Genomic DNA, 25,617 nt, shown 5'->3' with positions numbered 1-25,617 from the left:
GGATAGTTGCCTTTTGCTGGTAGTAAAATGAAGTTTAAAACCCCACGCAGAATAATGGCAATCCTCAAACCTCCTTGGTGTGGGGGTGGTTGGTTGGTTGTTTTCACGTTCGTTTGGTTTCAGTTCTTAAGAGCCTGAGGAAAAGACCTAGTAGCAGAAACCATCCTCTTAGGTGTATGTCTTAATTCCAACAGCTGGAGTACTGTGGCATGAGAAATGGCCCTTTCAGCTCCAAAGCTCTTCCAGAGAGGGAGAGAAACGGGTTTGTATTTGCTTGCTTCCCTGCTTTGTGTTTTTTTTTCTCTCCCTTGTAAAGCAAGAAACAATGGAAGGAAATGTGTCTGAGGCATTCTTATACTAAAAACCTCTGAGTGTGCATTTTCTTTTTGTTTGTTTCTTTTATAGTATTGTTTCATTGATTGTTAGTCATGTCAAAAAAAAAAAATGCTTTAGATGAATGTTTTCATATACTATTCTGATGAATACCTAGGAGAATGGCTAGGAAAACAGAGGGGACTAATTACTGACCAGTGCTACTATTCGTACACCTCTTTGGAACATATGATTAGAGGATATTAGAAAAAAAAGCTTTGTAGCTAAAAGTTTGCAGTGTAGTCAAATGCTTTCTGTAGTGTTTGCTTGCCTTTTCCAGCTTTGTTCTGAAATAGATCTTTCAAAGTATTTGAAATCTTCAGATGCCAGTTCTACAAGATGTTCAGAAAATAGTCTGACTTCAAGGGTAGGAGCTGACTAAGCCCACGTGCTGAGAGGCTTGGTGAGTTTGTTGACCAGGTGCTGCAGTAATTGCTCAGATGTAGGCAGGTCAAAGTCCATCTTGGAAGAGGACATTTTCAGGAAAAGACTGTGATCCCTCTGTCTGAAGCTCCTAGAAGACTAGGTGATTGATTGCTGAATCAATTCTGCAGATTACATCCAAAACTGGTTGAATTATAGAAAGTTAGCAGCCCCTTCTGAAAAGAAAAATTAGCTTTACCATGCTACAGAGATGGATATCTGTTGTAGAAGAGCAGTTAGGTGTAGCCTGGATGAGCAACTGTTGGCAGAGAACCACTGTGATTGCTGTAGGATAAGCTTTGGCCACTGGGAGCAAGAGTGGATCCTTCTTTACATGCATGACCTTGGTTTCTTAGATAGCAAAGAAAACACCAGAGAGTGCACTGTGCAGGCTCTGACATGCATAGAGGTATAAATCCTGAACAAAGCTAGATGCTCATGTTGGTGTAGAGCGCTGCTCATCATGGTACTTAATTTATGGCTTTTTTTTTTTCCTGTGGGAAAGGGGGGTGGGGAAGGAATTGTTGAATATGCAAAATGCTTGAAGTGTTTTGGGTTTCAGTAAGATGAAGGGTAGTGCTTCATCTCAAGGTAGCTATCCAAGATGAAAGGAAGGTGCTGAACTTCATAATTACCCCTCAGTCTATACACTGAAGTCTGAAAAAGGTGCACGTTGGAACTTGCAAGCATTTAATGAATTTTGAGTTGCAATTTCAATTCTGTTGCCATCCCTGAAAGATGCAGCCAGTGGACCAAGAACACTGGACCAGTCACACAAGGTGTGGTGACACTGTGCCTAGTTCGTTTCTAGTACAAGTATGTGTAGACACACACACACACTTTGTTAAATAATTTAGACAGGTAAAACTTCTGATGTAGTGCCTCTCTAGTAGAGAACAGGCTGCCCAGGAGGGTTGTGGAGTCTCCCTCTCTGGAGATGTTCAAGATCTGCCTGGATGTGTTCTAAGAACAAGAGGACACAGTCTCAAGATGCGCTAGGGGAAGTTTAGGCTGGAGGTGAGGAGAAAGTTCTTCACTGAAAGAGTTGTTAGCCATTGGAATGTGCTGCCCAGGGAGGTAGTGGAGTCACCATCCCTGGAGGTGTTCAAGAGGGGATTGGATGTGGCACTTGGTGCCATGGTTTAGTCATGAGTTCTCTGGTGACAGGTTGGACTTGATGATCTTTGAGGTCTCTTCCAACCTCGGTGATTCTGTGAATTGATCTAGTATAGGTGATCCTGCTCTGGTAGGGGCGTTGGACTGGATCAGCTTTCGAGGTCCCTTCCAGCCCCTAACATTCTGTGTTTCTGTGAAAATGTTTAACTTCAAATAGCTATCAAAAAGGTCACATTTTATATCTCTAAGTTAGTTCTTTTAAATTTAAATGTATGCTTTTGCTTACGTTTTAGATTCCTAAGTGTCCATTTATAAATCATAGAATCACAGAATGGTTTGAACTGGAAGGGACCTTAAAGATCCATCTAATTCCAACCCTCCTGCCATGGGCAGAGACACCTTCCACTAGACCAGGTTACTCAAAGCCTCATCCAGCCTGGTCTTCAACACTTCCAGGGATGAGGTGTCCACAACTTCTTAGGGCAACCTGTTCCGGTGTCTCGCCACCCTCATAGTAAAGAACTTCTTCCTAGCGTCTAATCTACCCTGCTTTAGTTTAAAACCATTGCCTCTTGCCCTATTGCTACATGAGGAGAAAGTTCTTCCCAGAAAGAGCAATTGGCCATTGGGATGTGCTGCCCAGGGAGGTGGTGGAGTCACCATCCCTGGAGGTGTTCAAAAAAGGCTTGGATGTGGCACTTGAAGCCATGGTTTAGTTGTCAGAGGGTGCTAGGTATTAGGTTGGACTTGATGATCTCTGAGCTCTTTTCCAACCTGGCTGATTCTATGCCCTTATAATCAAAGACCATATGTATGATAAGCACTAACTGAGCAGGGAAGTCCTGTGTTCTCATGTGATACTCAGCTCTGCTGTTTGATTTATGTATCCTCTAAGTTTCACCCTAACCCCTGTAGAATTTTACTCTTTACTCACTCTTCACCGTATTTGGAGCATTTATAACATAGTAAACACTGTGGTTTGTGTAACAAAACTACTCCAGCGTTTTTTAAGCAGTGTTTTGGCACATGTGTATGTAAATGTGTCTCAGGTGTGTGGAGAAAATAGTATGTGTGTGGGTTGTTTGTTTGTTTGTTTTGTCTCTCTTAATGAGGTAGCTGCTTTTGAGGCAAATCCTGCTGGATCCACGCTGGCAAGAAGCTTTGAAGAATTCCTGAAGGGTACAGTTGTATTCTTCCAAGTTTATTAGTGGGATCAACAGTAGTTACCTATTTGAATTACATATGTGAGTTCTAAGATGTGATGCCACTACCTGCTTAGGCAGGTGAACTCCAACTTTGGAACCACTGTTGCATTTCAGGTACCAGGTGTTACTGTTGTATGAAGGCGATGCATTCAGTAGCATTCACACCTTGAACGCTGTGCTCAGTTTTGAGCCCTCACTACAAGGGGAAATATGATCTGCTGGAGGGTAGAGAGGCTCTGCAGAGGGACCTCGATGGGCTGGACAGATGGGCAGAGTCCAACGGCATGAGATTGAACACATCCAAGTGCCGGGTTCTGCACATTGGCCACAGCAACCCCATGCAGAGCTACAGGCTGGGGTCAGAGTGGATAGAGAGCAGTCAGGCTGAGAGAGACCTGGGGGTGCTGGTTGATGGTAGACTGAACATGAGCCTGCAGTGTGCACAGGCATCTAAGAGGGCCAATGGCATCCTGGCCTGCATCAGGAACAGTGTGGCCAGCAGGAGCAGGGAGGTCATTGTGCCCCTGTACACTGCACTGGTTAGGCCGCACCTTGAGTCCTGTGTCCAGTTCTGGGCCCCTCAGTTTAGGAAGGATGTTGACTTGCTGGAGCATGTCCAGAGAAGGGCAACAAGGTTGGTGAGGGGCTTGGAGCACAAGCCCTATGAGGAGAGATTGAGGGAGCTGGGGTTGCTTAGCCTGGAGAGGAGGAGACTCAGGGGTGACCTTATTGCTCTCTACAACTACCTGAAGGGGGGTTGTAGTGAGGCAGAGGTTGGTCTCTTCTCCCAGGCAACCAGTACCAGAACAAGAGGACACAGTCTCAGGCTGCGTCAGGGGAGGTTTAGGCTGGAGGTTAGGAGGAAGTTTTACACAGAGAGAGTGATTGCCCATTGGAATGGGCTGCCTGGGGAGGTGGTGGGGTCACTGTCGCTGGGGGTGTTCAGGGCGAGGCCTGACAGAATGCTTGGTTGCATGGTTTAGTTGATTGGGTAGTGTTGGATGATAGGTTGGACATGATGATCTTGAAGGTCTCTTCCAACCTGGTCTGGTCTATTCTATTCTATTCTATTCTATTCTATTCTATTCTATTCTATTCTATTCTATTCTATTCTATTCTATTCTATTCTATTAAGCTGTATTGAGAAACAAAATTTCCTAATTCTTCTTTTGTGAGGAGGAGGCTGAGGTAAGACCTCATTGCATTCTGCAACTACCTGAAAGGAGGTTGGAGTGAGGTGGGTGTCAGTCTCTTCTCCCTAATATTAGGTGATAAAATGAGAGGAAATGGCTTGAGGTTTAGGTGGGACTTAAGAAAAAAAATATTTGCTGCAATTGACATTGGAACAGGCTGCCCAGGGAGATGGTAGAGTCACCATCCCTGGAGGTGTTCGAGAAGTGTGTGGGCATGACACTTGAGGACGTGGTTTAATGGCCCATAATGGTGTTAGGTCAGTTGGTTGGACTCACTGATCTCAGAGGGCTTTTCCAACAGAAGCAATTCTATGAGTCTACAATCCAATGAACATGCAATCTGGAACTGTGTAAAATCAATCAATGAAGAGTTCATACGCAGGGAGCTTTGTCTCTATTCTTATTATTATGAATCAAAATAATACGTGTAATTTCAAGAAAACATCTGTGGGTATTCTACTTTTATCCTGAATAGACTTAATTTGCATCTGAAATTAAAGAACTTCTACAAAACCATTTGAATCTGCAAGCAGGTATTTGAAGAGACAGGTGCATTCAGCTCATCTGTCCAGATCTGTGCAGGCTGGGTTGGGTTTGACAGCTGCTTTATTATCTGCCTATTTTATGACTTCTCCTGTTGTTGCCTCTAGCTGCACTCAGGTTTGACTCACCCAGGTGTGCTGGAGGACAGAAGTGAGGACAAGATCCAAATTCACAGCTTGGTTTGGGTGTCAGATTCTTGTTGTGATGGGCATTTCCAATGTTGGCTTTCATGTCTGTCTCAGTTGTATGACTTCTCCAGTTAGAAGTTCCACTGTTTTAAAGCAGTGTTCAAAGTTTGCATGGTCAGTCTATGCTGGTTTTGTGGACTTTTTGTGAGGGTGGGTGTTCCTCTTACCTAAGAGCCTGCGATGTATTAGAATTTACCTATTGGTGCTGATGTTTATCACAGCTTCTTCTGCACAATCCTATGTAGCTGATCGTATTTAGACTAACATGCAACTGTTAGCTTCTGTGAGAAGTTTATCCCTTTCATTTCATGTTCTCTCCCCTCTGCATACCATTTATTAAGCTACTGCCTTACCAAGATTGAACACACAATGGTATGTCCCCTCCCTGGAAGCGTTCAAGGTGTGATTGAATGCATGTGGCTTTGAGCAACCTCATTCAGTTGAAGATGACCCTGCCAAACTAGATGGTCTTTAAGGTCTCTTCCAACCCAAACTCTTCTGTGATTTTATGGTTGTGACTGCTGTGATAGATGAAGTGTAACCTCTTACAAAGCTGTCAGTTCTCCTAGAATGAAAATGTATAGTTTATTTTCTAGACACTTAAAAATCACTCGTGATCACGTAGTGGTGACATACCTGTGAAGCTTGGTGTTTTTGCAAATATTTCTGTGTCAAAAGCCTCCTGGAAAAGAGCTGTGCTTTAGGTAAGAGAGAATTGCATTGTCCTGCTTTGTTTCACTTTCACCCTCTCATTACCAGTTTCTCTATAGCCTAAATAACAGAGGAGGCACAGCTGTGGGATGAGCGATGTGCTCGGACTGTTACTCTTCCAGTTGCTTGAGGCCCTCTCTGGGGTGCAGGTCTTTGACTCTTGAGGCCAAGTAGAGGGAACTACTTTCTTCCCTTTTTACAAGGACTTGTTGTGACAGGATGAGAGGGAATGGATTTAAGCCCGAACAGGGTAAATTTAGACTGGATATTAGGAAGAAATTCTTTACAGTGAGCATGGTGAGACACTGGTACAGCTTTCCCAGGGAGCTTGTGGATGCCCTCTCCCTGGAAGCATTCAAGGCCAGGTTGGATGAGGTCTTGAGCAGCCTGGTCTGGTGGGAGGTGTTCCTGCACATGGTGGGGGGGTTGAAGCTAGCTCACAGAATAATGGGGGTTGAAAGGGACTCTTGGAGATCATCTAGTTCAACCCCTCTGCCAGAGCAAGTTCACATAGGATAAGTTGCACAGGACAGAGTCCAGGATGGTGTTTAAGGAGCCTTCCAACCCAAACCATTCTGTGATTCTGTGAGTTAGTTTCTACAGAAGGGTATTGTAGCACTGTTGGAGCTGCTGGTGGTGTTGTGTGGGGTGTTAGAGCATAGCAAGCCTTGTGCTTCAGATGTGTAAAGCAAAAAGCTCTCCGAGCTTTACAGGAGCTAGGGAACAGCTAGCCGGTTCCTGGGTGGAAGTGTTTCCACAGCATAATGTTACTAAATGTAACTGGCATCCCTACCAGCCTTCCTCTGTAAGAACCACCCAACCAACCAGTGGCTGTACTTGCCTTCTCACCCTCACTGTGCACATCAGGACAGCTGCTGGGAAAGCACAGAGCGAAGCAGCTGTGTGCACTCCTGGTTTATCTGTTGAGTAAAGACCACTGTTTTAGTGCTGTCCTTTCGGCTTCTTTCACTTTTACCTTTGCATCACTTCATGGTATGTTTTTAAAGGTATTTATTGTGCTGCTCTGACAGAGGTGTGGTTTTAAGGGTTACAATCCGTGGGCTTTGCTTTCAGGCAGACAAAGCTGGGCTATCAGTCTCAGCTCTGGATTTCTTGCTCTTTGGCAGTTTGAATCATACCATAAACTCTATTTAAAGATTTTTGGGGGTTGTATTTATTTTCCACATCCTTGACCCTGACTGGTGAGCTGGACATTTGTGTTTGCCTTGGCAAGCTCCAAGCTGCTCATCTAGGGCAGGATGAAAACTCTTTTTTTCCCCCCTTTTGTAAACAAACTGTTCCTTCAGTATTTTCCATGAGGATTTACACCACCATTTTGCAACGCTTCTAGGAACTGAGAAAAACCTTGCCATTCAGAGCTTTCATTTTGCACAGCTTGTAGCACTGCACAGGAATGTTTGATTTTTATGTGTTTTCTGAGGTTGGATTGGAAGAGGGTTGTTGTTTGGGTTTTTTCAGAATGTTTTCAAGTTGCAGAAATGCTGGATTGTGTCTTGAAGTGGGTTATTAAATCTATAGGTCAGTACTCATTGCTGCCTTTCTAGAAATCAGATTGCTTGTGCCAGTTGTACCGGTCAGTGTGGGCACTGGAAGAGGCTGCCCTGGGAGGTGGTGGAGTCACCAGCACTAGAGGTGTTTAAAAGACATTTGGTGTTTAAAAGACATTTGGATGAGGAGCTTAGGGACAAAGTCAAACTGATCCCCCAAGGATCAGTGATGGCCTCTTTAATATCTTTATTGATGATCTGGATGGGGGCATTGAGTCCATCATCAGTGAATTTGCAGATGACACCAAGCTGGGGGCAGGTGTTGATCTGTTAGAGGGTAGAAGGGCTCTGCAGAGGGACCAGGACAGGCTGGACAGATGGGCAGAGTCCAAGGGCATGAGATTTAACACATCCAAGTGCCACGTTGTACACATTGGCCACAGCAACCCCATGCAACGCTACAGGCTGGGGTCAGTGGCTGGAGAGCGGCCAAGCAGAAAGGGACCTGGGGGTACAGGTTGACAGTAGGCTGAACATGAGCCTGCAGTGTGTCCAAGCAGCCAAGAAGGTCAATGGTATCCTGGCCTGCATCGGAAATAGTGTGGCCAGCAGGAGCCTCTGTCCCTGTACTCAGCACTGGTTAGGCCACACCTTGAATCCTGTGTCCAGTTCTGGGCCCCTCAGTTTATGAAAGATGTTGAGTTGCTGGAAGGTGTCCAGAGAAGGACAACAAAGCTGGGGAGGGGTTTGGAACACAAGCCCTGTGAGGAGAGGCTGAGGGAGCTGGGGCTGCTCAGTCTGGAGAAGAGGAGGCTCAGAGGAGACCTTCTTGCTCTCTACAATTACCTGAAGGGAGGTTGTAGCCAGGTGGGGGTTGGTCTCTTCTCCCAGGCAACCAGCACCAGAACAAGAGGACACAGTCTCAAGCTGTGCCAGGGGAGGTTTAGACTGGATGTTAGGAAGAAATTCTTCATAGAGAGAGAGAGATTGGCTATTGAAATGTGCTGCCCAGGGAGGTGGTGGAGTCACCATCACTGGAGGTGTTTAGGAGGAGACTTGATAGGGTGCTTGGTGCCATGGTTTAGTTGATTAGATGGTGTTGGATGATAGGTTGGACGTGATGGTCTCGAAGGTCTCTTCCAACCTGGTCTGGTCTATTCGATTCGATTTCATTCTAGTTCTGTGCAGGGATATGCTAGGTTGTGGTTGGACTTGATCTGAAGGTCTTTTCCAACTAGGTGATTCTATACTTTTTGTTTGTCTGTTGGTAATGCAGCACAAGTGTGAGCGCTGCCCTGTGGTACTGGACACTTTGTACTAGTAAAATGCTTCTTTGTGCCCTGAAGAGCTGGCAGTCAAAATACCTGTTCACGTCCTGCATCTCTTTGGGTTTATTTAATGATTTAACATCAGAGAATGACTTTGTGGGCTACTTGACACAGACACACAAATGATGTTTTAGGACAAAAGAACTGAAGTTTCATTTGCCACAGCAACAAAGGACTGCTGCTGCTGGTTTTGGGTTGGGTCATCTGCAATGGGGGACTTTCAGTTTGGAGTGCTGTTATTGCCAGAGAAACAGCATTCTTGTTGTGGTACTCCAGCAGTGCTGCTGCTTATGTAGGTGAATTTGAAATGCTCTAAAGTGGGGACAAAGTTTTATGTATTATGTGTGTGTATATGTATATTCTGGGCTCCCCAGTTCAAGAGAGAGAGCTACTGCATAGAGTCCAGCAGAGGCAACAAAGATGTTGAGAAGACTGGTACATCTCTGTGAGGAGGAAAGGCTGAGAGCCCTGGGGCTGTTGAGCCTGGAGAATAGCAGCCCCAGAGGGGATCTGATTAATGCTCTGCAAGAGCTAATGGGTGGGGGGCAAGAGGCTGGGACCAGACTCTTGTCAGTGGTGCCCATCAACAGGACAAGGGGCAGTGGGTGCAAACTGGAACCCAGGAGGTTCCATCTGAACTGGAGGGAAAAATTCTTTGGTATGAGGGCATTGGAGCCCTGGATCAGGCTGCCGAGAGAGGTTATGGAGTCTCCTCTGGAGAGATTCTGAACCTTCCTGGACATTGTGATCCTGCTTTAGCAGGGGTGTTGGACTGGATGATTTCCAGAGGCTCTTTTTCAGCCCTCACCATGCTGGGATTCTGTGGTACTGTAAAATGTATATTATGATATTATTAAATCCAACTCAAAGCTGAGTATCCATTTTGGTTCTGATTCCAAGCAACTGTAAGCCCTGTCAAGTGGCAGGAGGATATTTCCCATGAGCCAAACCTTCAGAAATTCATTCAGAGTCTTTAAGAGCACACACATTTCTGTTAAAAAAAAAAAAAAAGAAAGTAAAGCAAGCTTGTGGTATTTATTAAGATTATGCTTTCCCTGCCCCCCTACATGGTTCTGCTTGCAAGTCCCTGTATTCTTCCTTGGATCATAGATTCTGTGCCCTGGTAACTGGTATGAATGTGTAACTCTCACCTTGATGTGTTCCCAAGGGCACAAGATTCCTTCATGTTCTGTGAAAATGCTCACTGTCCCCTCCCCCTCTCCCCCAGCCAATCTATAACTGTTTACTGAACAAGGGCAAGTAGCAAAGTAAAAGTACTGCAGGGGGAAAAAAAAACAACTGTGTGGTTTTTAAATGTCTTGAAACAGCAGAAAAGTACAAAGTTCTATATAACTTCTTGTCTTTCTGCTACTATTTATGAGATCTAATATCTGAGTGCAAAATGTGTTGGGAGAGCAATTAGATTCTTGATGGAAGTCTTTTTCTCCCGTGCTTAGTGAAGTGTGCTATTTATTACAAGTTACTACCCACATTAAGTGTGTGCCAGTGAGTCAGCAAACCAAACCAAAATGTCTGGGTTTTGGTCTAGGGCTTACTGTAAATGATAATAAATAACAAATAAGCAATCTGGCAGCTCAGGAACAACTGCTGAAATGTACATGTTTAAAAATATCCCTGAGATTGCAAATGATGAATGGTGTGTGGGTTGGTAGCAGAAGAGCAAAACACTGCGTTTTATGGAAAGCTCCAGTGGTGCTCGTCAGCGCTCCAGAAGTTGTTATTTATTCCTCCTTTTAAATAGCAATACTGATTCTATAAAGGTATATTAAAAGCATATATAAACTCCACAAACATTAAAATGACACTTCCTTTCTTCTTGTTTTGTTTTGTGTGTGTGTGTGTGTTGCAGATCTGGGATATGAGTGACGACGAAACAGTCTGAAAAGCAGCTGGACGAGGAGGAAGACGACCTGCTTTGGACCGCAGCGCTGCCTTTGATCTGTCGTCCGACGCGTTAATGATTGCTGACCCGTTCTGACTGCTACGAATACGCAGAAATATACTCCACATTTGCACATTAACATCTTCACCTTAAGAGCAGTCTGTCACTGATACAACTCTTGACATTTTCATTTTTATTATGTGAATAACTAAAGCAACTTGGCTGTGTTTGAACCTAGTCTTTCAGTTTTTTTTCCCCCCCCCAGTTGATAAATACGGCGTACGTATAAAATACGCCACTTAAGAACACCTTGGTGGTTTATTTGTCCCGGTTTTCACTTTGCTTGTTCACCAGGAGTGTCCAAGCAGCATGTCTAAACACCCTTTTTCATCTTTTCCAGATTCGTGCCCTGTTAGTTGGACTTTATTGTTAAGGTTGAGAATATTCTGCTGTAGGGAGTTAAACTGCATCTTTAAAGGAGAGCAGGAGTAGGTAAGAACCTGCACCTACTGGTGCTGGGGTTGGAGTGGCTGGAGAGTGGCAAGGCAGAAAGGGACCTAGGGGTACTGGTTGGCAGCAGCTGAACATGAGCCAGCAGTGTGGCCAAGAAGGCCAATGGCATCCTGGCCTGCATCAGAAATAGTACGGACAGCAGGAGCAGCGATGTCATTGTGCCCCTGTACTCAGCACTGGCTGGGCCACACCTTGAGTACTGTGTCCAGTTCTGGACTCCTCAATTTAAGAAGGACATTGAGACACTTGAACGTGTCCAGAGAAGGGCAACAAGGCTGGGGGGAGGTCTGGAGCACAGCCCTGTCAGAAAAGAGGCTGAGGGAGCTGGGATTGTTTAGCCTGGAGAAGAGGAGGCTCAGGGGAGACCTTCTTGCTCTCTACAACTACCTGAAGGGAGGTTGTAGGCAGCTGGGGGTTGGTCTCTTCTGTCAAGCAACCAGCACCAGAACAAGAGGACACAGTCTCAAGCTGTGCCAGGGGAAGTTTAGGCTCGAGGTGAGAAGAAAGTTCTCAGAAAGAGTAATTGGCCATTGGAATGTGCTGCCCAGGGAGGTGGTGGAGTCACCGTCCTTGGAGGTGTCCAGAAAAGGATTGGATGTGGCACTTGAAGCCATGGTTTAGTTATCAGGAGGTATTAGGTAATAGGTTGGACTTGCTGATCTCTGAGGTCTTTTCCAACCTGGCTGATTCTATGATTCTACTGCCTACACTGCATTACTTGCTGGTTTGGAGTCCAGGTTTCTAGCACTATGGATTACTCTTGCCTGTGTCAATGGGAGAGTTATTCTCCATCAAGCTATCATCATTTCATGCTATGGAAAAAAAAAGTGGTTTGACTTTTTTACACAGAAAAGACCCAAAATACATCTCTGTGGTGATTAGGTTTCCCTGAAGTCTAGAGAAGACTCTGTTACATGGCAAAAATCACTTTGGGGAAGAGACTCCTGGATTTAGTCAAAACCTGTAGAGAAATGTTTATCTGAAATATGAAATTGGTTCTCTGCCTTTGCTGTTCTTGGATGCTGCCATACATCACATGTTAAAAAAGAGCAATCCTGCTTTGCACGTTGGTTCAATTTTAGGTTTCTTCAGGTTTGCTGCAACAGGAATGGCGTCGAAGGTGTAGCACAAACAGGAGTTTGAGAGTCCTTGAGCTTAGGAGATAACAAGAAAAAAAATGGATCTGTCAACTATCACAGTACATTACTGCAAGATTGAAAGTGAAGTCTGTTGGGTTTTATGTTGGAATAGCTCTTTAGAACTATATGTTTGAAATCCCTGTTATAGCTTTGTGTTGTGGACATTAATGATTGACTCAGACAAACCGCGAATAATTATATCTGCCAAGCAGTCTTTATTTCCTATCTACATTATAAAAACCGGTTGGTCAATCCATTTATTTTTAGCCCTTCCTTAAAATAAGCTGTGAATGTAGTAGAATAGATAACAGACTCTCTGAATATGGTAGATTCAGATTGGATGTTAGGAAGTTCTTCCCCATGAGGGTGGTGAGACACTGGAACATGTTGCCAAGGGTGGCGGTAGAAGCCTCATCCCTGGAGGTTCTTAAGGCCAGGCTGGATGTGGCTCTGAGCAGCTTGCTCAAGTGTGAGGTGTCCCTGCCCATGGCATGGGGGTTGGAACTAGATGATCCTTGAGGTCCCTTCCAACCCTAAACAATTCTATGATTCTAATATTTGGTGTAGATTATTTCACAGCTTCTTTCCTGTGCCACATCAGAAGGAGGTCTGTCAGGTCAGGCATGCCTAGGAACAAGGATGTCTGCAGCATTCATATTGTGATCCTAAAAGATTGATGGAAACAAGGTGAGCTTTGCAACAAGTGTCTAAAATAGCTTTTTATTTCCATTTATTTTAACTCTCTTCATTGTATTTACATGATTTCTTCAGTGGCCCTAAGGGAATGTCTTGTTTAGCTAGCTTCATTGTATTATATACATCTGTAGGATTGAAATGTATTTTTTGAATGTCTAATAATCATAAGAAGCTGATCTTTTGGTGAACAATAAGATTGATAACAAGCCATGCTGAAACAGCTTACTAACAGCCCTAATTAGTTCTGAGCAAACATGACTTCCATTGTTAGCCTTGCTGCAGTCAGCTGGAATCAGGAGCCACTACCAGGCTAGTTTAAAGGGAATGACCTGCATTTTTATCTTCTGGACCATGGAGTGTCAAAGTCTCTTTGCAGTTTTGAGTTGTGTAGAGCTTGGAATCTGATAGCCATTAATTGTTTTCAATATCTGAAACTGCTTCTCCTGTTAAAGTGACATCTCAGCTTTAGGTCGACGTATCTGGTTAAGTGCAGGAATGTACAAGATGGAAAGGCTCAGAACTCAGGGTTAATACAATATTTCCTTACCTCTGGAGTTTCAGTAAGATACAATTCTCCCAGGCTGAGCTGTTTCCTGTACATGTGCTTCCCAGATGTCTCTGATGTTCAGAGACACTTCAGTTTGACTTGGAATAACTTCCGTTGTCTGAGTATAATGTTGTTTTCTTTCTCCTTGCAGACCAGAACTGTGCTGCTTTTGCTTTTACTCGATTTCTAGGCATTTACTGAGTGGGAAATCAAGAGAATCCATTCAAATGAAGGAATGCACATTCAAATACTAGTGACAGATAAGCACATTTGTTTACTGGCTTGTATGCACTTAATGGCAGGATTTTGGCACAGCCCTCAGCTTCAGTTACTGGTGTTTAATGTAAGAAACTAGACTTTGCCTTTCTTCATGAAGAAGGTAGGATTTAAGTCTTATTTGTGCTGCCATGACCTCCTAGGCATCAGCGAGGAGCCTAAAACCATACTTTGAGTGTAGAGCCCAACAGTCACCATGGCTGTTAAGGTAGAAACTAAGTATGTTGAGAAGAGGGAATGACCAGCCTCAGAGGAACCTACTTACCTTCCTAAAGTATCTCACAGAAATGTAAGGGCATTATATGGCACTGAGGGTGGGACTACCTCACAACTATGACACTTGTGTATCTCATCTGGGGACATTTGATGGTGTTGGAAGACCACACATCTCAATGGAGAGCTGTTGACATAATTTTTGTGCTTGTTACAGATACAGTATTACAGAAACTTGGAATGGTTTGACTCTTTTGCTTTCACACTTCTGACTGGAATTCTTCTTCAGTGTCATCTCTTCAGTGTGTTTGCTGGCTGCAGTCTAGAATTTGTTGTAGCGTAGTACCACATTCATGGAAGTGAGGGACTTGAGGTTTCGTGGGAGAGTTTTCTTCTATAAAGCCCTCACTTGTTCTCATCCTTGCTTTCACCATCTGCTGAGTCCTCTTCACCTGCCATAGCCTTTTGACTGGGAATCAATTTCCCTTAGGGCATTCCCTTTTTGTCATTTATCACTATTTTATCATTACCCAGTGCCATTAAAGCCAGCAGAATCAGATCCAGTAGATGGTTCATCGCACCGCAGATTCTGTTATTAATGCCAGAAATGTGTGAGATCACCAAGCTCCTGATAGCAGCTTTTGTGCTGCTGATTGGGAACAACTCTGCCTGTTTCTTACAGAATCATTAAGAGCTGTGACAGAACCCATGGGGCTATTTTTGTGTAGCTCCCCTTCAGGGTATCACCACATCTTAGGAGTTCAAGGAGAGCCCTAACTCTCTGTTCTTCCAGGAATAGGAAGGATAGCTGACATTCCTGCAGAAAGAAATATGTTGCAAGCTAACCCATGGTCATGCCTTCTTGTCCCTCTGCCAGCTGCTCTGCAGTGCTTGTCTCATGCTGTCCTTCAAGTCAATGGTTTCTGGCCAAATTAATTCTTTTTTAAAACTATTATTATTAATATTTTTTGACTTTTCAGTGCAGATGTGCTTGTGCATGTCCTGCCAAAATGAAACTTCCCTTCCAGAAGGTGTTGTGCACCTTTTCTCCTCTAGAGCACCTGCATGAAACGTTTCCAAAGACAGAAATTGTGGAAGGACTTGGGACTGTCCCAGTTTGGCAGTGTGTAAATTCCAAGCTTATAAATAACCAACCTACCTGTCCTGCTTCACTTCCAGCTCTCTTCCCTTGTAGTGCCTGGACCAGCTCCAGAAGGTTTAAAATGCTGCAGCAACACAGAAGTAATGCTTTAGGTTTGAAAGTAGTGGAGGCTTTTCCTCTCTACTTCCACTTCATTTGTCCATTTTCTATAAATTCAATTTTTTTACTTGTGCAGCACTTGATGGTTTTTGAAATAAACCATGCTAACAATTTGTTGGCAGTGGTTTCTTTCTCATTTGCCATTCACTGATACCTTTGTCCCAGTGACTCTTCATTGTGAGCAGTGACTGATGAATGGACAGACTGCGGGCTTTTGCAGTAGCACTGCTCCTGGGTTTACCCAGAGATGTTAAGACTCCCTGCTCTTTTTCTTCAACCCTTATTTAATTCCTTAACTCTAAAATGTATGGAAATTGGATACAGTATTTGGCAAGGAATATGTTTTATATTCTCACTTATCCCTGGGTCAAAGAAGCTGTTCTGTTCACAGAATCACAGAATGTAGGGCTTGGAAGGCACCTCTGGAGATCATTGAGTCCACCCTCCCTGCCACATCAAGTTCACCTAGAGGTGGTCACACAGGAACACATCAAGGTAGGTTTGGAATCTCTCCAGAGATGGAGACTCCGTCACCTTGCTGGGCATCCTGTTCCAGTGCTCCATCACCTTGAACTAATGAAGTTCCTCCTCATGTTTAGACAGAACTTCTTATGTTCAACTTTGTGCCCATTACCTCTTGTCCTGTCACTGGACACCACTGGAAAAGGCTGCCCCCATCCTTCTGACACCCCCCCTTGAAGTATTTATAAGCATTTATGAGATCCACTCTTAGTCTTCTCTGTTGCTCCGACCTGGTGCCTTCTTGAAGTGCTGTTGACTATTGTTTGAAGTCCTGGAGCGGTAACCAAAATAAGCTGTGGCTCAGGCTCATTTGTAGCCACATTTCTCTTCAGGACATAGCTGGAATTTCAACAGTCCCATCACGTGTTCTTCTATCAGCCAGTGATGGGTGCTTGGTCCAGGTCACAGTGAAGTCTATGGGGTGAGTCGCTTGAGAGTTATTTTAATCAGGCCAAGGAAAGTGGCACTGGAGGAGGGAGGCTTAAGCTAGTCCCCAAAGAATTAATAGCAATAAGCCTGAGTGGCAATGATGTTAAGTACCTCAAGGTATTCTGTATCTTAGGGCAGCTATTTTTTCACCCAATTTCCCAGTTCAAAGGATCTCACCACAGCATAAGGCTGCAGATGACTCCATGTATAATTTCAGGTTCTAATGGTTGCCCTCAATACCTGACATTATCTGTCTGTTGTGACTTAGCCTCAGCACTTTTTCAAATTGGATGTAATTATTTAGGACATTCCCTGAAAAGGTTTTTCAGAACCCATCAGCTGGTGGCCTGGACTTTGCAGATGTTAAGAAAGACAGAGCCATGGTTTTGTGGTCTGAGCCAGGCCGCTACTCCCTTGCAGTTGTAGCATTTGCTTCCTTGGGCTTGGGGATGAAAAGGGGCAGTCAGGAGTTCTGAAAACAAGCCTGTTATGTTTCCTGGCTGGCATGGAGTACACACTGTCTTTCCACCTACTGTAGCAGTCTAAATGCCTGTTTCCTCTTGTTCTTTGAATAGATGTTTATGTAGGACATTGATATGAAGCACGGGGGGCTTTGCCTGTGGAACTGAGGGGTGCCTGCACACGTGCATTTCATTTTGAATGCTAACAATTTCAAATGACTCCTTTAAAAAAATACTGTAGCAGGCTAACAGGAAAAGACAGAAGCACACGTGTCCTGTTGTACTGCTGCAAATCAGAAGCACAATTCTGGGGGGAAAAAAATCACCCTTTGTAACTCTCTCTCCTTTCCCACACAGTTCTTTTTGGTTCTTACGTTCCTTGGCTGTGGGTTGCTACTGCAGTAGTAGCCTTTGAGCTTCCAAAAAGTTAGGCTTGTGTGTGACTTCAGCTTGCTTTTTGGCAGGGGGACCTTTGATTTCTGTGAGATCTCAGCAGAATGATTCATTGTTTGATTTGGTAGTGAAATACTGTGGTGCGCTACGTAAGTAAGAAAGGAGAGACATCACTCTGGTTTCATTCTGGAGGAGGCCAGGAGTGGTTTCCTCAGTGCCTCTTTTGGTCTAATCCTAAGGAACTACAGTCCATGCATGCCTGCAAGGAGTTTGCTGCATGTGAAATGCATGCTGGCCTCTTGTTGCTGGAGTGGTTTGCCTTCCTAAATCAAAAGCAGTATGGGCTGAAACTGGGTGAAGAAATGCTGCTGAGCTGTTTCCACAGCATGTCAGCAGGCTTGGAAGAAAGGCAGGGCTGTGGAAGTTCCAAGTCTGTCCCACTCTGAATGCATTTGAACTCTAGGGTTTGACAGCTAGTAAATTGGTGTCTCTCCCCTCTCTCTTTTTTAACTCTCCTCATGACTGTCCCCTCCCCACCCCCGGGGCTTGGTGCCACACTGGTCAGGGAGAGATGTGGATGAAACTTGATGATCTTTGAGGTCTCTTCCAACCTTGCTGATTCTGTGAAAAACTAATCCCTAATGACAGATTCAGTGCAAGGGGCAAGGAAATCTATGGGGTCATTATGATTTTACTTGAGGGCTTTGCTTTGTCTTTAGGTGTCTGTATTTTCATTTCATGCTCCAGAGTCTGACTTTTATGCAGTAATTCTGTAGGTGTTGCCACTTCCTCAGGAACCTGTGACTCAGGCCAAGTATAAATGAAATGACATCACCGGCAGCTCTTGTTTGAGTTGCTGTTTCCTAAATAGGGGCTGTTGGGTTTTCTTTTAATACTTGCAGCTTTGTTTTGGTGGTGTGCTTGGGTGTTTTGTGTTTGGGGTTTTTTGTGAGGGGGGAGGAGATGAGAAGGGTTTAATTATCTAAGGCAACCTCACCATTATGAGTAACCATACTGAATCCTTGGAAGCACAAGTACTGAAGTTTCCTTACAACAGGAGAGCCACATTTCTACACAAGCTATTTATGAATGAAATGATTGTAATTAGGCCTTGGGAGATGTTCTGTTGTTCTAAAGCTTTCTTAATTCACTCCTGCTCTGGGGAGGGAGGGGGACCAGGGGAAGGAAAAGGTCTGAGCAGAATTTTCCGTTATTATTTGGGAAGTAAGGCAAACAAAAGAGCTGTGTTCTCATCCTGTGTTAATGGCTCTCCTTCCCTGCTCTCAGCAGTGTGTATTTGCACCACAGGAGATTCGTGGTAGGTTTCAGGGTTTCCTTTCCTGCAACTGATACTTGTCAATGATAATGGTCTATAAATACTTGGTTGAAATAGGAGGAGCTGGAGTGAAGTTTGGCTCTTTGCCGAGTGTCTCCAAAGGCGTCAGGAGCAGTGGCTGCAGCAGGCAGACATGGCACGGAGGGTGGGGGGAACTGGCAGCTGCTGCAGCTGCAGTTCCTTCTTGGACACAACCCTGGGTGATGTCACTGCAGGAGCTGGCTGTTAAAAGCCATGTCAGGAATTCTTGTCATCAGAGGAATGTGACAAGCTGAATGTCTGTCTGGGTCATTTATTCATAGTGCTCACCGACAGGCTAACAACGTGGTGCATTTAATTCTTACTGGCTTGAGCAAGGACCAGTGTCCTTTTGTTTACACAGGAGCAGTTTGGGGACTCTGTAGAAACTGGTGCAGCAGAGGCTTTAGAGATGGCCCTGTGCTATGCTTTGTATGCACGTTCTCACTCTGCAGGCAGTGCCTCTGGGATTGCACTTCAAAAGAAAACCCAAAGGCAGTCTGTGTGTTCAGGGAGGTGCTGTCAGTCACTGCCAGAGCTAGTGGTCTGTCTTCCAGTTGTGTCAACCCACGTCAAACCTTGGCACTATTAAGAAGTGAAGTTACTTTTCAGATGACACACGAAACCTAAGTCATAAAAAAGGTTATTTGTCTCTTTCTGCTTTCTTTCTAACAATTTATTTTAATTTCTTTCAGCTTGTTTTTTAATGCCTTTCCTCCTACCTTCCTAAAGTTGCTGTTCAGCTTCCCTTGCATCCTTAATTTTCTAAACTTCCCCTTTCTGTGCATACTTTTCATGGAAAACCCTTGCTGGAGCACTGGTTGTATCTTGGTATTGGCACTAAGTTGGGAATGCTTTGAGGTGATAGATGGTGTCAAGGTGTTGTTATATCTGTTACAAGTATTTGGGCACACAGATACAAAATAATTTTCCCCCTAATAAAAATGCTCACTGTTGTGTGCCTTTTGCATGCAGTGAGACAGGGTTTGTGATTTTTCTCAGGGCAGGTCCAGAGGAAGCCACAGGTGGCTGGACCACCTCCCCTATGGGGACAGGCTGAGAGAGCTGGGGCTGTTCAGCTTGGAGAAGAGAAGGCTCCAGGAAGACCTTAGAGCAGCCTTCCAGTACCTAAAGGTACAAGAAAGCTGGGGAGGGACTTTTGCATTGATAGGATAAGGGACAATAGCAGATAAGGGGAGATTCAGACGGGAGATTAGGAAGAAATTCTTGACAGTGTGGGTGGGGGACACTGAAACAGGTTTCCCAGGGAGCTTGTGGGTGCCCCCTCCCTGGAAGTGTTCAAAGCCAGGTTGGATGAGGCCTTGAGCAACCTGGGCTAGTGGGAGGTGTCTCTGCCCATGGCAGGAGGGGTTGGAACTAGATATCTTTAAGGTCCCTTCCAACTCAGACTATTTTGTGGTTCTGTGAATGAGAGAACTGTACATAGAATCATAGAATTGTTTTGATTGGAAGAGACCTTTAAGATGATCAAGTCCAACCATTAACCCAGCACAACTAAATCCACCCCTGAACTGGGTCCTTCACATGAGCTGTGCAGGGCAGCAGTTATGTGTAGGATGTAGCTCAATCGTTCTCACCACCTGCCTGGTACAGTTTGGTTCAGTGCTCTCTGAAATCCAGGGTAAGACATTTCAGTGACTCTGTTTTGTTGAAGAAGAATGCAGTGGTGTTTAGCAGTCAAATACTACAGGCTTTTCTGTAACCACGCTCTGGTTTGCAAGGGAGAAAGAGAGGGCAAGTTGAGTGGTGTGTGCACAGCATCTCCCTGACACTGGAGATGATGTAGGTTCATTCCAACAGGGAACAGTATCTGTTACTTGATTTAACTGCCTGTTGTTAGTATTTGCAAATGTCATTAAGCAATCCTGATAGATAACATCAAGATATCCAGTGCTTCGAAATCAGCTAGGAACAGAAAATAACAACATACCCCTTGATCTGAGATACTGAAAGAGAGTCTGATTTTGATTGCACTCAGGTGTCCAGAAGGGGCTGACAATCCTGCCATGAGGACAGGCAGCAGAACGTGGTTCAGAAGATGACCAGGTGACTGGGGTTACATTAACTTACTGCTATAGTACCAGGGGATTGAAGGCTCAGAAATTTACTAAGCCACAACATTAACATTCCAGCTTTCACAGTTTGAAGATTAATGTAATTGATCAGTGTCATTTTAAAATCATTCCTTACTTAAAGCAACTTTGTCCTCTTCATACTGGCCACACACATGGGACGATGGGTTGAGGCTTGAATGCACGGGCTGTGCCTCAGGTGAAGCCAAAGAAAGTCACACCAGCTCCATCTCCCATCCCTTGTCTGGGCTTTGGCTGGCAGAGTCTGTTTCACTGAGTAAGTGCCTGCTGCAGCAAGACTAATCTTGAGTCAGCTAAACAATAGGCCAGGACAAGTATGAGAGATGACACAGGTGCAGCTCATCTCTAACATGGGCTATTCATTCCTTTTAATTTCTTCAGTTTGGACAGGGAGTTTTGGATGCCCAGCTCTGGATGCTCTAAGCCAGACTTTAGTGATGTTTTAACTGGATTTTGGAATTCTAAAAGGAGCCTGATTTTGAATGGAAAGACAATCTTACATCAAGCATGTATTTTTAAAGCTTCATCTGTGTAAGAGAGTATTAAATAAACCTGTTACTTACTTTGAAACGTTTCCTGTTTCAGTTTTGCTCTTTCTTGCATGTATGTACTGGAAAATATGCTTACCAGGGTAGCTTTGGTGTAACACATCAGCTAAAACAGTGAGGAGTCACAGGAGAGCTTTGTTGTTCTTGTGGACAGGAAGTACAGAGAAGGGAGATGTTAGGTGAGTGCACTTCCAAAAACGAGTTTCTGTGTTGTTTGTTTCCAATCTAGAACCCTTTGTTCCACAGTAACTGCATGCTCCTCCCAAAGGGATTGAAATTCACCTCAAGCCTGGGTTGGAAATCACAGTAATATAACTGACCATGACCGGTCCAGTCTGGGGAGAAATAATGCTGCTTGTGTTTCCCTAGGCCTGCACTACCATTGGATGGGCCTGTCCCCTAAAGATTTGGATTCATTTCCAGAAGGAATGTGTGCATTAACTTTGGCAAGGGAAAACAAGGATTAAGCAGCAAGCAAGAATTGGGCTTGTTTGGGATTTTCTTTAATTTTCTTGATTAATAAACAGACCTTGATTAGTTCTGACCAGGCATTGTAAAAATGCCCCAGAGGAGGCGGGGGGAAAAAGCACCTTTTGGTGTTCATTTCCTGAGTGAAATACAGAGGATTGTTCATGAAGCAAGTGGAAGTCACCATGATCTGTGATCTGTTGGACTGTGTGGTGGTGGTAGTGACATCTTTTTGTCTTACTGAATTTCCACAGTATAGGTATTGGCTGTTTTCCCCAGTTAAACTCTTCACCAGAGAAGTACAAAACTGCTGTTACGAGAGAAGAGCAAATAAACTGAAATCCTCTGAAATCATTGCCCACTGCCCTGACTCTCTGTTGTAATGAAGCTCCAGTAACTCTTTTGTCCTACCATGCTGATATTTTCTTTTCCTCCCCTGTTTCCATACTAGATGGGACATCCAAAGGAGTAGAAGGAAAGCAAAAATGCCAGAAGAGGAGGAGAGCCAACTACGAAGAGACTGGCTTCAGGTTGGAGGCTTTAGGAGCAGTGGATTAAGGGTGCCCCAGTTTAGGAGCTTTCCAACCAGAGGTACTGTCATTGGCTTTGAGTAGCTCACATTCCTCCTAAGAGCTTCAGTTCATTTCCTTGGCTATTGACATGTCTTGACACATTCTCATTCTGGTCAGGGCCTCTCTGTCTATGGGAAGCTCTCCTGAGCTTCCAGTTTGGGGCTTCTTGGATTGCTCTAGCTGTAAGGTTTTGGAAGATCACAGGGAGTGTAGGTTAGCCAGCCAGCTTCCTACTTCTCCCTTTCAATCCATTGCAGAAATTAAATGCTGCTTTTGAGCTGTTTTGAGGGGGTTTTTTTGCCACCCAACTTTTCTAGTGCTCTCAGGAGGGAAAGGAACATTCTTTGTGCCTCCAGAGGAATCAGACCAATGTAGTTGCTCAAGCAGACTCCTCACCTACAAAGAAATATGTATATATATATATATAAAATGTTATCTATCTGTGTATTTTTTGGTTTTGAAACTTCATGATGTGATCCTGAACATCCTAACAGATGGGAGAGTCCAGCGGCATGAGATTGAACACATCCAAGTGCCGGGTTCTGCACATTGGCCACAGCAACCCCAGGCAGTGCTACAGGCTGGGGTCAGAGTGGCTGGAGAGCGGCCAGGCAGAGGGGGACCTGGGGGTGCTGGTTGATGGTAGGCTGAACATGAGCCTGCAGTGTGCCCAGGCAGCCAAGAGGGCCAATGGCATCCTGGCCTGCAACAGGAACAGTGTGGCCAGCAGGAGCAGGGAGGTCATTCTGCCCCTGTACACTGCACTGGTTAGGCCGCACCTCGAGTCCTGTGTCCAGTTCTGGGCCCCTCAGTTTAGGAAGGATGTTGAGATGCTGGAAGGTGTCCAGAGAAGGGCAACAAGGTTGGTGAGGGGTTTGGAACACAACCCTATGAGGAGAGGCTGAGGGAGCTGGGGTTGCTTAGCCTGGAGAAGAGGAGACTCAGGGGAGACCTTATTGCTCTCTACAACTACCTGAAGGGAGATTGTAGCCAGGTGGGGGTTGGTCTCTTCTCCCAGGCAACCAGCACCAGAACAAGAGGACACAGTCTCAAGCTGTGCCAGGGGAGGTTTAGGCTGGATGTTAGGAGGAAATTCTACAGAAAGAGAGTGATTGCCCATTGGAATGTGCTGCCCAGGGAGATGGTGGAGTCACCATCACTGGAGGTGTTCAGGAGGAGACTTGATGGGGTGCTTGGTGCCATGGTTTAGTTGATTAGATGGTGTTGGATGATAGGTTGGACGCATTGGTCTTGAAGGTCTCTTCCAACCTGGTTTATTCTATTCTATTTCCTATGCTCCCTGTGTGGAGGTTGTTGCAGTGTTTTGGTTTGAGATTGTGTAGCTAATTCCCACATCAAGGCTGCAGAGCTAAGCAGTGAAGGTTTCCTGAGGAGAGAATCTTTTCCTTCTCATCCCCCTGACTGGTTGGGTAGATTACAGCTTTCTCAACTCTCAGAATGTTGTTGCTGGTCTCCCAACACTGAGTGTTTTGGTTTTGTGTTCCTTCAGTTCCCAGGAATCTGTTTTCTTTTTTTTTTCCTCTGTAATTTAAAAATGAGCACATCTGGTTTGTGGCTCTGCAGAAAGACTTGAAAATGTGAAGCGAAATGGCTCAAGAACAGAATTAATTCCAAATGTAGTTATGTATAATAACCTGGCTTTCATTTTGCTCCTGAAAAACTCAAGTGAAATATTTTCTCATGGTGTGGTTTCAGTGAGTTCTGTGAGTGCACAAGACAGCCATGGTGAGCTGTCAGTGTTCCTACCTTACCCCCTTGCAACTGTTCACTGAGCTATGACCAAAATAACCGTATGGCAAGAAAGCTTCTACTCACTGAAACCCTTTGGTCTTGTTCTGTTCCATGCCTTGGCATCTCTGCAGGACAAAGAGCCAACAAATCAGCTGTGCTAATAATATCAAATCAATGGTTTGTCACTTTTCCTGAATGTTGTAAAGGCAGAAAGGTAGTTTTTCAATGGCTATGGAGTAGTGCAAAGTAGGCTCAGAATCTAATCCTTTTGCTCACCTGACAGCAAGATGCCACTTTTGGCAGATGTGATGCTGAGTTTCCTCTGCATACCAGCCTTAGATGCTATGTCCTGGGCAGCTAAGCGCATGGGGCTCACTCTCTGGTTTCTCTTTATTATTCTTTTATCTGGAGATCAGTGTTCTGAGTATGGATTTCCACACTATTAGTAGCTCCAGGGAAGAACTTACTTAATAATTGAGAAAAAGTTCAAAGAACTCCCTAGACAGTTGCAGATTTGGGGCAGATTTTCCTGTGGCAGTCACTGGCAAGTGGCTCTAGTTTTATGCCAGCCACAAGACACTTTGTGACCAGTGATTCCAGGCTCCTGCAGCCCAAGGGTTGTGTGAGAGGCTCTGGTGCTCCTCTCGAGTGCTGTGTGTGAGGAACAGAGAGGAGGATGGGGACACGGAAAGGGCCAGCAGAAGATACAAAGAGAGGAAGGCTTTATCTGTAAGCTAGATTTAGCTGGGGTGGTAACATTTAACACTTCTCTTAAGGGAAAATGCTTATTATTTGCTCTGGGAGTGTGTCACAGAAGGACAAAGTGGAGAGAAGATGGGTTGTGTCATGAGGCAACTGTTAAAAAGAGCAAGCTTTTCTTATAAAGAGGATAATATTTCTTCTTGCCTTCATTAGCTTCTCTTTCTTTCATGATGTATTATGGGTGGGTCTGCTGGAGGCTTTAATCCTCAGCCTTTGCCCAGGCATTTTCCACATTTCCTGTGAGAACTGGTAGGACCAAAACTGCATCCTGAGTTCAGCTGCAACAGAGCAGAGCAAGAGGAGGATCCCACACTCCTCTTTCCTGTATTTCCAAGCAGAAATTGTTTATTTGTTTAAGTCACTGAAGTTACAGGCATGTCAGCAAAGTCACCACTGATTTATTACTGCTGATTTTGCATCATCCTGAAAGGTCATAGCTTGACTCACATTACAGATGGCATTTGTACTCCTGGCAATAACAAAAGCATTATTTTTTTATTGTGAGGAAATCTGTTCTTGCCATGAAAAATCACTAAAACAAGAGCCCTAGAATCCCACTGTGTCCTGTGTGGTGCTGGTGCTGCTGGCTTTGCAGGACTTGGGTTTTGCTTCTCCAAAGGGCTCTGCTGCTGTTTCAAACCCCAGCACGATGCTGTGTTGCTTGTGGTGCTATTGGGATATGTCCATCTTCTCTTGGAGAAGTTAACAAGTCTGAGATTTTCTGCAGCCTGGGGGATGAAGGGCTGGAGGGCAGCCCTGTGGAGAAGGACTTGGAGTGCTGGTGGGTGAAAAGCTGGACATGAGCTGGCACTGAGTACTGCCAGCCAACAGTGATGTGCTGGGCTGATCCCCACAGTGCGGGCAGCAGGGGCAGGGAGGGGATTCTGCCCCTTTATTGCATTCTGCTGAGACACCCCCTCTGCAGTGTTTGGGCCAGCTCTAGATGGCAGTGATAGGAGGGCTGGAGGCCCCCTGCTGTGAGGCCAGGCTGAGAGAGTTGGGGTTGTTTAGCCTGGAGAAGAGAAGGCTCTGAGGAGACCTTCTGGTGGCCTTTCAGTGCTTAAAGGGGCTGAGAAGAAAGCTGGAGACAAACTTTTTAGCAGGGCC

At 44.8% G+C, this 25,617-nt stretch overlaps 1 protein-coding gene across 1 annotated transcript in view; it reads left to right on the top strand.

Moving 5' to 3' along the window:
• The window catches only part of ATG7 (autophagy related 7), a 109,034-nt gene extending 98,290 nt beyond the window's left edge, over nt 1-10,744 (top strand). The window contains exon 19 of the mRNA XM_054166671.1: nt 10,458-10,744. Coding sequence (XP_054022646.1) covers nt 10,458-10,490 — 33 coding nt within the window. The 3' untranslated portion in view covers nt 10,491-10,744. The remainder of the gene's footprint in view (nt 1-10,457) is intronic.
• The last annotated feature ends 14,873 nt before the right edge of the window (nt 10,745-25,617 follow it).

Source organism: Dryobates pubescens, chromosome 1, assembly GCF_014839835.1.
Source record: "Dryobates pubescens isolate bDryPub1 chromosome 1, bDryPub1.pri, whole genome shotgun sequence".
NCBI lineage: Eukaryota > Metazoa > Chordata > Aves > Piciformes > Picidae > Dryobates > Dryobates pubescens.
Note: the sequence above shows the minus strand (reverse complement) of the source record. Positions and strands in the feature narration are given on the sequence as shown.